Genomic DNA, 14,932 nt, shown 5'->3' with positions numbered 1-14,932 from the left:
TCCTCTGCTCTCCTTACACTCTCCCTATACTATACACCTGGATATAGTATTTCCATGTACATTTCCTATGATCAGAGCACGAGATAGATAGATATTAGAGAGATAGATATGAGATAGATAGATACTGTAGGTAGAAAGAGATAGATATACAGACAATGGATAGATATGAGATAGATACTGTAGGTAGAAAGAGATAGATATACAGACAATGGATAGATATGAGATAGATAGATATGTAATGTGGACAGATGTGAGCGTCTCCCTGACACATGTGCCCTGGCTGAGGAGGACGTGTTTAGGTGGATGGATTCCACAGTGTTGCTGTTATTACTAATATCCATCATGTCTCCTCACACGTCTATTTTTGGTGAGCAGTACAGGGAAGCGTTATCGCAGGGTCCTGGCCGCCCCCCGCTCCCCTCCCCCTCTCTCTGCCTCTCCTTTCTCCCCTTATTTAGAAAGCGCTTCCGGCTGCGCTGAGCACTTTGACGTCATCCCCCACACGGGAGTGACGTCAATGCGGAGGGGAGAACGGGATGACGTTGCTTATTTAAATGTCTCCAGAGCGGAGGGATGGAGAGAAGGTCTGAGCGGACTGACGGCACCGGCCAGGCCCCCGCCCCAGCCTCCGAGCCCCGGTAACCGGCATCATCCCCGGCTGGTGTGTATGCGGCGCTGCGGATCCGCGCTCCCACTGTATTCCTAGCCATAGGCGACGCTTCTACCCCCGCAGGGTACACGCTATACTGACAGCCGCATTGCCTGCCTATACACATTAGTCACTAGCCGCATGTAGACGCATAGTGTGTACACGGGCACACTGGGCACCACCTATATGCCTATAGGATTGTCTCCCAATGCAGCACCCTCCTCCTGCTATACCGCTCCTGTGACGGATGGGGGAGTGTGCACAGTGTGCTAGAGGCTCATCCAGCGGCAGATCTGGGGCCTTCCCTTGCAGTGTGAGGTGAGTGGCCGCCGGTGTGCCCCCCTTCCTATAGGCGCCCATCTGTCCGTGCAGTCAGGTAAGGAGGAGGAGAACGTGGGGGCAATGCCAGGGCAGCGTCTCGTGCATGTTACCCAGCTGGCATGGAATCAAGGGCAAAGGAAGGATGAGTGAGCGGTGGCAGCAGCGCCCGGCGGGGCTGGAGGGTACAGCAGCATGGCATGGCTGTGGTCGGCGGTGCCAGGCCTGAATCAGCTGCTGAGGGCGGCGCTGTCCTTGCGATCTGGGGTTATTCTGTCTCTGTCTCCTCCTCCTGTCACTGTGTGTGTGTTACAGAGACATGCCCGGTGCCAGCAGCTGAAGGATGGCAGCCTGCCGTGTCCTGCTGATGGCCGCGCACGAGCTGCTCGCCCGCTGTCCGTGGTGCTGAAGAGCCCGGCTCCGGAGGAGAAGCGACTGCAGCCCCTGCAATGTCACATTCTGTCATCCCCCAGCCTCCAGCGCTGCTGCTCGGCTAGGATCCAGCACCTCGGCCCCGGACAGGTAGGTACCCGACCCCAGCCACTTCATGTCACAGTGGTCTGCCCCTAATCCCCATCCCCCAAGAACATTCCCCCCTTAGAATGTAACCCACATGGATACTTCCATATATTGTTACATGGAGTGATGCAGGGGCCCTCCTGCTGCAGGGGCCCCCCTCCAGAAGGTGCCATTTATCCTAATTATTATAAAAGGAACCGGGGCAGAACCCAGGACGCCCCAGCGACTATCTGTCCGGGTATCAAGAAGGCGGCTCCGAGTACTGTCCTCTGCTTACTCCTCTACTATCCATGTATCAGGGGGTCTTTTATCTGCGGGTTTAGCGATCTATATCTACAGTATCTATCTCATATCTATCTGTCTGCTATATGTCTGTCTGATATCTATCCATCTATCTATTATCTATCTATCTATCTATCTATCTATCTATCTATCTATCTATCTATCATCTATCTATCATGTATCTCCTATCTATCTATCTATCTATCTATCTATCTATCTATCTATCTATCATGTATCTCCTATCTATCTATCTATCTATCTATCTATCTCATATCTATCTATCTATCTATCTATCTATCTATCTATCTATCTCATATCTATCTATCTATCTATCTATCTATCTATCTCATATCTATCTATCTATCTATCTATCTATCTATCTCATATCTATCTATCTATCTATCTATCTATCTATCTATCTATCTATCTCTTATCTACCTATCTTATATCTGTCTATCTCATATCTCTCTATCTATCTCCTATCTTATCTATCTATCTAATATCTCTCTATCTATCTCCTATCTTATATCTGTCTATCTCCTATCTTATCTCTCTATCTATCTAATATCTCTCTATCTATCTTACATCCACCCATGGGCTTCTCGGCTGTGCTCCTGATGCTTTCCCTGTGTCACACAGTACTGGATCCGTCCTGCAGAGGAGTCCCCGGAGGAGGCCGCGGTTTGGTTCTCGCACAGGCAGGAGACTGGGGCGGTCTGCAGTTCTTGGTCACACTGGTGCACACTGTATATATGTCTGTGTGTGTGGGAAGAGCAGCGTGGGAAGCGGATCTTTGTCAAGAAGGACATGATCGGAATGAGCATTGGGCTGGCTTCCTAGTGTCGCCTGAAACTACGAGACTCTGGGAGAAGAAGGCACATGAATGCGCGCTTCTTCTGTTGGATATACTTTTTTTAATATACAATTGTTATTTTTTACTACAGTAAAGTACATAAGAAGAAAAAAAAACTTCTCGCTCCTTTCACTTGTTTTCTCCTTCGGGTTTTGGAATTATCCTTGGATTTAAAAGCCAGACACTTCCTGTGCTCCTCCGATGAGTGCCGGCGGCAGAGCAGACACATTCTGATTGAGGAGCAGTGCTGATGGTTCAGGAAGAAACACTGTAAAAGTTCTTTACATCACTTCAGTGCAAAATCTTATCTGGGCAAAATGGGGTAAGTGTGGACCTACCATTGATATCCGTGGCACGGCTTTAATGGATGACCTTGACATTGAGTACTTTAGTCTAGACATCTAAATGATTCATGGCCGAGGCTTGGTGGGATCCTATTGGAAAGATGTTTACAGGTCAATGCATCATAAATCAGCGCATGGGATACTAAAGTGACAGTAAGGCATAGTAATAGCAGTAAATGCATATAATACATAAGATTTATCATCTGCCACAAAAACATATAGAACGCTTAAGAGTGATTGATGTGCCGTCTATAGTGATAAAATGGCTCACCTTATTAGAGCAGCAGGACACGACTAAGGTGTGTGGGCTCGGAACAGAGGGCGGCGTACTTTGACCGGATTGTCTAGTCCGCCACTTCAGTTTTATGTCTTTAGTTAACGATCACTCGAGGTTCAGTGTTAATGTGACACATATCTACATGGCCTGATGTCTGATAGTAGCTGCGGGAGTCCTCGTCCTGTGTAGAGATGAAACGCACGCGTTTTGTAGGAGAAAATGAGATCATTATATTTAAGATGGAATAATCAGATGTTAAAGAGTTAAACACGTGACGGGACGGCCGCTGGTAACCTACCGTCTACTGCAGCCTCCAGTGTGGGACTGTTAGAGGACAAGTACTAATATTAAAGGGCTTCTCTCTATTCTGCACATGGCATTTATCATGTAGAGAAAGTTACTACAAGGCACTTACTAATGTATTGTGATTGTCCATATTGCTTCCTTTGCGGGCTTCATGTGTTTTTCCATCACATTACATGCTGCTCGTTTAAAGGGGTTATGACCACCCTGCAATCCAGCAGCGGTGGTCGTGCTTGCACACTATAGGAATAGGAGCACTCCTATGACCCTGGCCACAAGAGAGGCCGGCGCTATTTCTATAGTGTGCAAGCACGACCACCACTGATGGATTGCAGGGTGGTCATAACCCCTGGACAGTGTACATTGTGATGGAAAAATGAATCCAGCCGGCAAAGGAAGCAATATGGACAATCACAATACATTAGTAAGTGCCTTGTATAAACTTTCTGAAGTGAGACAACTCCTTTAACTCATTCTTCTGTAGGTGGTTTCTCAAGAGTGGAGATGCAAAACAGGAACGAGTGACTTTTGGGACACAGTCAGTCTCTTCCCGGCCCAAAATGTCTGCGTACAGAGAACAGTAGCATCAGCATTCCACTAGTGATTGTCCTGCGTTGCAGACTGTCTGTGGCAGCAATTATATGGACTGTTTAATATAGGACGACGGTGACATATTGTTCAGAAAGCCTGAACTAAAACGTTCTCAAGACCCGAGAGCTGTGGAGTTCAGCCAGACCTCTGACTATAGGAGAGTTAGATTGATAGAATATAACAAATATTCAAATATTTCTAAACGTCCTAAGTTGCTATGTAAGTAAATATGCATCAAGCGATGCATTTCAATTAATTATATATTAATAATAATATATCTACTATATCCATTTTGAAGATATAGTTGGAGTTAGTCCATTTCTGACGACTCTGACGCCGTGTCCGATTCCACTCAAAACTGACTCCAACTCCACAGCAGTGGTAGGCACAGTAGGCAGATGCCTATGGAGCCATGTCACTTCCTAGCTTAAATTTGGAAGTAGAACTCACTCGATGATAGGAGTGATCCGAGGTGCTGACAATGCTGGAGACTACGGGGTACAATTACTTTTATTGAGTGGCAGGCACCCATATAGCCAACTGGCACATCTTTACGGAGAAGGGAGGTGGAGCTGACCCTACTAAAGGTAGATGTTAGGTGGTCGGCTGGCCATGCATTTGGAGTGTAGATGTATGGAGGGGGTCAGGGGTATATATTATAAATAAGAAAGGAGGGGCTGTTTAATGGTGTTCAGTTGGACTTAAGACCTGGGGTGAGGTCTTGTTCTGTCCCTCGCTGGAAGGGTATTATGGAACACGTTAGAAATACGGCAACTACCATAAGTAGCCATGAAATTAAAGGCCTCCATGTCCTCCTCACCATGTGCTTCTAGTATATACCCTTCATATCAGAATAGTCCAATCAATCAGAGAAAAATGTCTTGATTTATTACTGGAAATAGTTGAAGGTACGATCATACATGACATATTTTTTACGCATTAAGGGCTCATGCACACGACCATATGTATTTTGCAGTCCGCAAATCACGGATCCTCAAAAAAATACGGATGACGTCCGCGTGCATTCCGTATTCTGCGGAATGGAACAGCTGGCCCCTAACAGAACATTCCTATCCTCATGCGGACAATAATAGGACATGTTCTATTTTTTCACGAAACGGACGTGCGGACATACGGAAACAGAATGCACACGGAGTAACTTCCCTTTTTTTTTTGCAGACCCATTTAAATGGATGGTTCCGTATATGGTCCGCAAAAATAAATAAATAAATGGAACGGGCACAGAAAGAAAATACGTTCGTGTGCATGGGCCCTAAATCCGCAGTTCTTCAAAGGATATCTCCAAATCACAATCAGTTTGCTGATACTGTAAACTGCATTAAATCCACATTAATGTATACAAAAAAACGTATACGTTAAACGGATGCCTCAGACTGATGCCATACAGTGGTATCCGTTTACCATAGAGTTCTATTGTAAAAAAAAAGTATAATTTTTTTTACCGCACTTTGCAGGATAAAAGAACGTGGTGTGCTGGGTTCTTGTATCCTTTTTTTCTCTCATGTATACGTCAAACGGAGGCGTAAAATGTGATGTGAACCTACGCTTAGTTGACAGCGTATCCTATGACGTCTGTTATATTCCCCATCTGATAAGTATATCCTACTTTGTGGTTACCATCCGAAGGTTGCCATAGATGTGTCTATAACTTGGCCAGTCTGACAGAGAATGAAGGGTTGGCACAACCATTGGTGGCAATGGTTGTTTTCTAGGCATGCCTAATACATAAACTTATATATTCTATAAATTTGTGTTCAATAGTTATAATGCATGGGTGACCATGTAATACATGACCTGGCCACATCAGCCAGGATGAGAGCAGCGCTTTCTCAGTAGCTCTCCTTCTTGACTAACACAAGGTGTCCTAAGTGAGGAACCCCATCTATGATGTTCATATCTCCTACTGTCAGATTGTGAGAGGTTGCACATCTCTCAGTTGTGTCCGTCCAGTTGTTTTATGCTAGAGTTGAACACAACCATTGTACGGGTATGTGTATGTGCAGTTTAGTCCACAGCCCGGCGTCCATAGTCTGCAAGCAGCGGACAGAAAAAAGCTGCAGGGTAAGTTTTTCTGTCTGGTGCTAGGAGACTTACATTTTCAAAACAGATGTCATAAATAATCCCATAGAAAATCTGGGATCAGTTTTGGTATCAGTTTCCCTCCAACGTTTCTGTACAACAACAAATGGACCGATATATGTGAACCCGGCCTAGGACTAGTTGTCACGGTACCTTCTGTGACAGAGGTTAGAAGATCGGAGAGACTGACTGCACGTGAGGTTAACTGACAGTCTCTTGATTCTCCGTGTTGTGGTTTGGTAATGACCACACCTTTTGTCAGGTGCAGCCCGTGGGCATTACTGCATTCCCTGCTTAGTTTGGTCCCACACTTCATACCTTGCGGTTGATATTTTCTGCTTGGATTTGGAAGAGTTGGTAATCTGGTAAGGGTCAAGGAGGGGGACGAATTGAAGATGGCCTTTAATACCTCTGAAGGTCTTTTGAGAATTTGGTCATGCCTTTTGGGTTAACCAATGCTCCTGCTGTTTTCAGCATTTCATCAATGACATCTTTCATCATCTGGTAGGCAGGTTTGTGGTGGTGTATCTGGATGATATTTTAATTTATTCCCCTGACATCAGGATCATGTGAGACTGTTCGTACAGATCCTAAGGGAGAATAGTCTGTATGCTAAGATGGAGAAGTGTGTATTTGCGGTCCCTGTAGTGCAATTCCTGGGGTACCTACTCTCATCTTCAGGTTTTCGTATAGATCTGGAAAAAATCTGTGCTGTGTTGGACTGGGATCGACCCGAAAATCTGAAATTGCTCATGCAATTTTTGCGGTTCACCAACTACTACCGTAAATTTATCTTGCATTACTCGACTGTTGTTAAACCATTAACAGATATGACTAAGAAAGGTGTGGATTTCTCAGTATGGTCTGATGAGGCATTACATGCCTTTTCAGCGGTTAAGGAATGTTTTGCTTTTGCTCCTATACTGGTGCAGCCGGATGTGTCACAGCCATTTATTGTGGAGGTTGAGGCTCCGAGGTGGGAGCAGTCTTGTCGCAGGGTCCTTCACCTAGTAAATGCGCCCAGGTGCTTTCTTCTCTAAAACTCTCGGATGCTAAAAGAAATGATGACATAGGCAATAGAGAATTTCTGGCCATTAAGTTGGCTTTTGAGGAATGGCGTAATTGATTGGAAGGAGCGGTTCATCCCATTACGGTAATTACCAATCACAAAAATCTGGCTTACCTGGAGTCAGCTAAACATCTGAACCCAAGGCAGGCCAGATGGTCATTGTTTTTTACTAGATTTAATTTCATTGTCACCTATCGCCCTGGGATTAAGACCATCAAGGCGGATGCCTTGTCACGTAGCTTTCGTGGGGGGGATTTCGAAAGATCCTGGTCCTATCTTGTCTGAAGGGGTAGTAATATTCGCTCTTTATCCCGATCTTTAAGCAGAGGTGTTGGAGGCCTAGGGAGATGCACCGGATTCTTGTCCTCCGGGAAAGTTGTTTGTTCCTTCTGAATTACGGCACAAAGTGTTCGAGGAACACCACTGTACAGTTCTTACAGGACACCTTGAGAGCAGATCCACGGTCAATCTCATCTCTCATAGATTCTGGTGGCTGGGGTTGCGTAAATGTGTAGAGGGCTATGTGTCAGCCTGTAGTACGTGTGCACGTGCTAAGGTCACACATACTCGGCCTTCATGATCTGTACTTCCGTTGTCCATACCGTCCAGACTTGGACTCATTTGTCCATGGACTTTATCACAGATTTGCCGAATTCCTCAGGAAAAACTGTGATTCTGGTTGTGGTTGATCGCTTCAGTAAGATGTCACACTTTATAGCATTACATGGGCTACCTAATGCTAAAACTCTCGCACAAGTGTTTGATGACAACATCGTGAAGCTACATGGTATTCTCTCTGATGTGGTATCTGATAGGGGGATTCAGTTTGTATCCATATTCTGGAAGGCCTTTTGCACTTGCTTGGGGGTACAATTATCCTTCTCTTTGGCCTTTCACCCTCAGTCAAACGGACAGACTGAGCGCACTAACCAGAATCTGGAGACTTATATGAGATGTTTTGTCTCAGAGAATCAGGAGGAGTGGTCTTCTTTTTTGTCTTTGGCCGAGTTCGCCATAAATAACCATAGGCAGGAGTCCACTGATAAGTCGCCTTTTTGGGGGGCATATGGGTTCCGCAATTTGGCACATTTTCTGGTACTGAGACTTCTGGTATACCTGAAGAGGAAAGATTTTCTTCTTCTTTGTCATATATTTGGTGGAAAATTCTAAACAATCTGAAAAAGATGGTCAAGAAGTATAAACAAATGGCTGACAAGAGACGTATGAGTGGTCCGCACCTGAGAGTGGGTGATTCTGTGTGGCTGTCTATAAGAACCATTAAGTTGAAAGTACCTTTGTGGAAGTTGGGCCCAAGCTTTATTGGTCCATATAAGATCTCTGCCATTATTAACCTGGTAGCCTTTCGTCTTGACCTTCCGCAGGCTTTAAATATTCATAATGTTTTCCACAAATCATTACTGAAGACATGTCGAACCTGCTGAACTGTCCTCCCAGCCACCCCCTCCTGTCATGGTGGACAGTAATCTTGAATTTCAGATCTCCAGGATAGTTGCTCCTAGGGTCTAGGTTCCGGCGTATGTTTTTTCCCACCTTCAGGGTCTATACATACTGACAGGAGTCAGGGCCAGGTTTAGGGGCTTCCTAGGAGGTGTTCTTTCCCTCTCCCTAGTCTGGAGGCCTATTTCTGTGTCCCTCCCCTCCCCTGTATTCGTGACACTAGTGCTCTGCTCTATCTCCATCAGTCTCGTAGAAGGGAATGGAGGGTAGACCACTACTTCATTAATGGAGGGTACTCATGGGTCCTTGTTCTCCTGGGGGTGGGTGTCCTAACGGTCGGACACTAAGCCATCATACATTTATCACCTGTCCTGAGAACAGGTGTTGAATGGTTTTCATGGGATAACCCTCCTGTTCGGAAGAGTAGGGCGCAGTTGCATATCAACCTAGAGCAGATTGTCCTTGAAAAAGAATTGACAACTGTTACAGCTTTACAAGCCTCCGTTGCAGAATACTGAAATTGTACATACAGCTGCTGAGCCATAGTCCAGTCATGGCTAGTGATTTTAATAAAACTCTTGGTTACATTTTGAAAAAACACATATGGAAGGCTGTAAAGGAACTGTTGTTTTGAAGACAATCTACATTTCTTTTGGCTATAAAATAAATCTTAAAGCAAAAAATTTACAGGCAAAAAACACACTATTCGATGGTAGCACCTTGCACGGCGTTCATCTTGTGATAGTAGAAGGTAAAACAAAAAAATACAATTTTAAAGGAAAACTTGCAGTTTGCAAGTGAATTGTGACCTGTGAGAAGATGTACAGTATTTTTCAAAAAAGAAACCCAATACAAAGCTGAAGACGTACACTTAATAGGTAAAAAAAAAAGGGAGCACAGACAGGGGTTTTCTAGTTTACATTAACATCTTTTATGAAGGTTGCTGTAATTTTGTAATGTGTTTCTTTTACCTTTATTGCTGCTATCTCCTGTTCTGGGCTGTGGTCACATGACCATGTCCATGTAGCTCTTTCCTATTTCCTGTGATGTTATGTCCATGGATGGGACAGTGATAGGGCAGTGTCTATGTAACTAGCTGGGTGGGAGGAGCTATAAACTAATTGGGGGTTGTTAGGGGCAGAGATAGGGGAGTGTCTATGTAACTAGCTGGGCGTTGTTAGGGGCGGTGCTGGAGCTGTGGCAGAGAAAGGAGAAGTGCATCATGGGTTTGGTTGGATACAGCAACAGGAAGTGCTACATACAGGATGTTTACATGGTATAAATGGGTCAGGAGAGTCCAAAATGAAAAAGTATGGGGAAGATGTACCTGAGACAAGCAACTACATGATCTGTTCAATGTCATAGTTATCCCTTATGACTTAGTAGTGCTTGAAAAGATTATAAAGTGATGGCATATCACCAGGATATGCCATCATTTTTTGATTGGTAGGGGTCCAACCACTAGGACCCCCTCAAATCCTGAGAATAAAAGGGCTGCAGCACAGATGTAGTGTACCCCAACCACCCAGCTGTACAGGGAACCGCAGCAGGGTCCCATGCAAGTGAATGGAGCCATCTGCCATACTCTGCACAGTTAGGTGGCCAGTAACACTGCTGTGGAGGACAAACGTAGAAGGATACCAGGTCTACACCAGCACTGCTGCCCCTGCATAGTAAGGATCGGTAGGCAACCCAGATGTTAGACCCCCTACCAATGAAAAAGTTCACATAAGAGAACAAATGAAAGACCTTCTAGGGTAATGCTCTCCAAAGGCATATGTTCCATTATTAAAATGTTTAGCTCATTGTGTTAAAACTCTGTGTCTTTGGGCAGTGTTACACAGCAGAACTTGGGTTGCGTGGCTTTTCCTTACCCACTTAGTCCTCCCACCTAATTAATCATTGGATTGCTTGGTCCTCTATACATACTCAGCATATAGCAATTCCAGTCATTGGCCCAGATTTACTAATTTGTTGGCCCCAGAAAAGAGGCGCAGTTTGGTGTATCTAGGGTTTTTACATTTTTTTCTGACATGCTTGACAAGGGGGTGGTGTTTAGTGAAAAATGGCAGAGCTTCATGGAAAGATACAGGAGCCTAAGTTTTGTGCCAGAATTCTCAAAATAAGCCAACTAATAGCTGGTATAGAGTCAGAGAAAAGTGTCCATCTCTGTGATACGTGGGAATCTTTACAATAAGTAAAGTCTTTTTTCTATTTCCGCTACAAAAATGGATGAAGCCATGTAGTTCCGGCACTGGAGCTACCGCAGAACAGCTGATCGACGGGGGTGTGGGGCGTTGGACCTCTGCCAGTTAGATATTGGTGGCCTTTTCTGAGGATATGTTATCAATATTAAAGTACTGGAAAAACCGTTTATTAGCAAATAAAAGGGAAAATAAAGAGGATGCTCTTTGTGTCTGTGAACTAGAAAATGTATATTTTGGAATGTTCTGCCCAGTATCACAATTACAGCCCAATTAAATATGTACTTTTATAATGTTTCCACTGTTGGCACACAAATCTGCGATTGACTTTCACCACAATTCAGTGAAGCAGTTTTAGAAAGCACCAATCTAAGGGTCTATCTCAATGACGCCGTGACAATTGATGGCAGTAAAACTAAGCGGGCCAATATTAGCTGTCCCTTTTTAAGTTTTGCAATGTTCTCTGCCAAAACCGTTCCCATGGATGTGAAGAATAGAAAGCCACAGCAGAGAATGCCATGGTGGGCTTATGCTCCCCAGTTTTTATTATTTTATTTTTCCTTGAGGCTGCAAGTGAGATTGTGCAGCCTCGTGAATGGCAGGCTGGGAAGGCAGCTCCGAAATACAAAGCTGCCCATTGCCGTGCCACATGCTTGACTTATACATGGAGAAGAAGGAACGTCACATTCAGTGGGGCGTCTTTACATCTGCCTGCTCATACCTGTATACCTCCTGCTATAAAAGTGGTTTCCTGGTGCTTAAATCTGCTACTGTTTGTCTTGTAGGAGATGACTAGCTCTGAAGGTGCATGCAGATTACCATACCTACTTAAACTCATTTACGGCTTTGGATATCCTGTGTACCAGTTACACTTTGCTTCTATTGTTGCTGCTTTTAGAACATGGTTGATTTAGATTTTTTTTTAGACGCCTATTGGTTTCTCCTATTTATAAAAAAACAAAAACTGTTTAGTTGCCCAAAACCTGGCTAGAGGGTAATTTCCAAACATTGCCTCATTAGGTCAGTCACTTTGGTGCTTTGTTCACTTAACTTTTTTCCTATGGTTCATTTTTGTATATCGGATCACACATGAAAGTAGTTCAAGTCTTCTGAACATAGTAATCATCTGCAACACACATGCAGGTATAGCAACATACAAACTGAAAACGAAAAGCCAAAAAAATAAGGCAATATGTCTATTTAGTATATGTTCACTGAACGTGTAGCCAGATGTATGCAACTGCAATAAAAAATCTATATACAGTACAGACCAAAAGTTTGGACACACCTTCTCATTCAAAGAGTTTTCTTTATTTTCATGACTATGAAAATTGTAGATTCACACTGAAGGCATCAAAACTATGAATTAACACATGTGGAATTATATACATAACAAAAAAGTGTGAAACAACTGAAAATATGTCATATTCTAGGTTCTTCAAAGTAGCCACCTTTTGCTTTGATTACTGCTTTGCACATTCTTGGCATTCTCTTGATGAGCTTCAAGAGGTAGTCACCTGAAATGGTCTTCTAACAGTCTTGAAGGAGTTCCCAGAGATGCTTAGCACTTGTTGGCCCTTTTGCCTTCACTCTGCGGTCCAGCTCACCCCAAACCATCTCGATTGGGTTCAGGTCCGGTGACTGTGGAGGCCAGGTCATCTGGCGCAGCACCCCATCACTCTCCTTCATGGTCAAATAGCCCTTACACAGCCTAGAGGTGTGTTTGGGGTCATTGTCCTGTTGAAAAATAAATAATGGTCCAACTAAACGCAAACCGGATGGAATGGCATGCCGCTGCAAGATGCTGTGGTAGCCATGCTGGTTCAGTATGCCTTCAATTTTGAATAAATCCCCAACAGTGTCACCAGCAAAGCACCCCCACACCATCACACCTCCTCATCCATGCTTCACGGTGGGAACCAGGCATGTAGAGTCCATCCGTTCACCTTTTCTGCGTCGCGCAAAGACACGGTGGTTGGAACCAAAGATCTCAAATTTGGACTCATCAGACCAAAGCACAGATTTCCACTGGTCTAATGTCCATTCCTTGTGTTCTTTAGCCCAAACAAGTCTCTTCTGCTTGTTGCCTGTCCTTAGCAGTGGTTTCCTAGCAGATATTCTACCATGAAGGCCTGATTCACACAGTCTTCTCTTAACAGTTGTTCTAGAGATGTGTCTGCTGCTAGAACTCTGTGTGGCATTGACCTGGTCTCTAATCTGAGCTGCTGTTAACCTGCGATTTCTGAGGCTGGTGACTCGGATGAACTTATCCTCCGCAGCAGAGGTGACTCTTGGTCTTCTTTTCCTGCGGCGGTCCGCATGTGAGCCAGTTTCCCCAATTTTTCGGACTGACTGACCTTCATTTCTTGAAGTAATGATGGCCACTCGTTTTTCTTTACTTAGCTGCTTTTTTCTTGCCATAATACAAATTCTGACATTCTAACAGTCTATTCAATAGGACTATCAGCTGTGTATCCACCTGACTTCTCCTCAACGCAACTGATGGTCCCAACCCCATTTATAAGGCAAGAAATCCCACTTATTAAACCTGACAGGGCATACCTGTGAAGTGAAAACCATTTCAGGTGACTACCTCTTGAAGCTCATCAAGAGAATGCCAAGAGTGTGCAAAGCAGTAATCAAAGCAAAAGGTAGCTACTTTGAAGAACCTAGAATATGACATATTTTCAGTTGTTTCGCACTTTTTTGTTATGTATATAATTCCACATGTGTTAATTCATAGTTTTGATGCCTTCAGTGTGAATCTAAAATTTTCATAGTCATGAAAATAAAGAAAAGTCTTTGAATGAGAAGGTGTGTCCAAACTTTTGGTCTGTACTATATATACACCATGAACTATACGTTTTTGTATACTGCCGTACAGTCGAAGGTACTGTTCAGTGGTGGCCTGACACATCCCCCGTTTGCCCATTAAAGTCTATGGACACTTAGGTGTACACATTAGGAGATTTTCACTGCATATACACTGTTAGTACACCACAGGTGTGGTGGGAACCATGTCTATGGCTGGTCATAGACACTATGGCCAGCACAGTGGCTCAGTGGTTAACAGTCCAACCAAGGGCAACATTGGTCTGTCCTCTGCTGTCCTCCCACACTCCAAAAAATACTCGTAGGTTAATTTAGAATTTAGATTGGAATTCTTAATGAGAAGAGAGACCAATGTGAGTGATGAGAGTGCTGTGGAATATTTTGGCGCTATGTAAACGTCTAAAATAATAGTTTTCAGGCCTAACGCTTATTCAATTGACAGCTATTCTTTCTGAACGCGCACTTGTTCTAGGACTAAGCTGCTGCCAGGAACCTAAAGTGCCAGTTTAGCCCTCCCCATGAAGAAAAATAAAAAGCACTGCAGCCTCTTCAGACAGCTGATAGCTGGGGGTGCCAGGAGTCAGACCCTTACCAATCAGATACTGATGACCTATCCTGAGAATAGGCCATCAATATTTTACTCCCAGAAAACCCCTTTAAAATAATGGGTATGCCATGTCATACAGTACATAATGTTACAAAGAAGTGAAGGACCACAAATTTAAGCTACAATTTTGGCAAAACACGCCACCATAACGGGAGACCAATTTTAATCTTCTTGTATGGTCTTTTCTCTTGAGTAACACAATATAAATCGTGGGCACCTTTAACATCTGCATTGGAAACTCCGTTTGGGGCTTCTGTTACAGAAATTTTCAAAAATAGTGTAGAGAAAAAAAATGTTCTCCAGAATGGAAACTAAACAGATTACATGATTGCAGATTACATCCATTATAGCCAATGGGATCTGTGAGGTTCAGTTTGTGTCAGTTATGTGCTGAATCCAGCACTTCCATTATTACGGAGCAGAAGAGCGTAAATAACAAGCGCTGATGTGAAAGTCATAGTGTGTATTCCCCTTATTTTGTGTTTCTCAATTAGAACTAGTATATTGTGTGATGTACTGTCCATTA

At 43.9% G+C, this 14,932-nt stretch overlaps 1 protein-coding gene across 4 annotated transcripts in view; it reads left to right on the top strand.

Moving 5' to 3' along the window:
* Positions 1–530: 530 nt before the first annotated feature.
* Positions 531–14,932, top strand: part of HOMER1 (homer scaffold protein 1) — a 122,835-nt gene continuing 108,433 nt past the window's right edge. The window contains exons 1-3 of one of the 4 annotated variants that reach the window (XM_044276116.1): positions 531–661; positions 1,283–1,489; positions 2,408–2,943. In XM_044276116.1, coding sequence (XP_044132051.1) covers positions 2,939–2,943 — 5 coding nt within the window. In that variant the 5' untranslated portion in view covers positions 531–661; positions 1,283–1,489; positions 2,408–2,938. Of the gene's footprint in view, positions 662–971; positions 1,026–1,282; positions 1,490–2,407; positions 2,944–14,932 lie in introns of those variants that run through there. The other 3 variants (XM_044276117.1, XM_044276118.1, XM_044276119.1) reach the window with 3 other exon arrangements.

This window comes from Bufo gargarizans, chromosome 1 (genome assembly GCF_014858855.1).
Source record: "Bufo gargarizans isolate SCDJY-AF-19 chromosome 1, ASM1485885v1, whole genome shotgun sequence".
Classification (NCBI taxonomy): domain Eukaryota; kingdom Metazoa; phylum Chordata; class Amphibia; order Anura; family Bufonidae; genus Bufo; species Bufo gargarizans.
The sequence above is the reverse complement of the archived record's forward strand: the minus strand, read 5'-3'. Positions and strand labels throughout refer to the sequence as shown.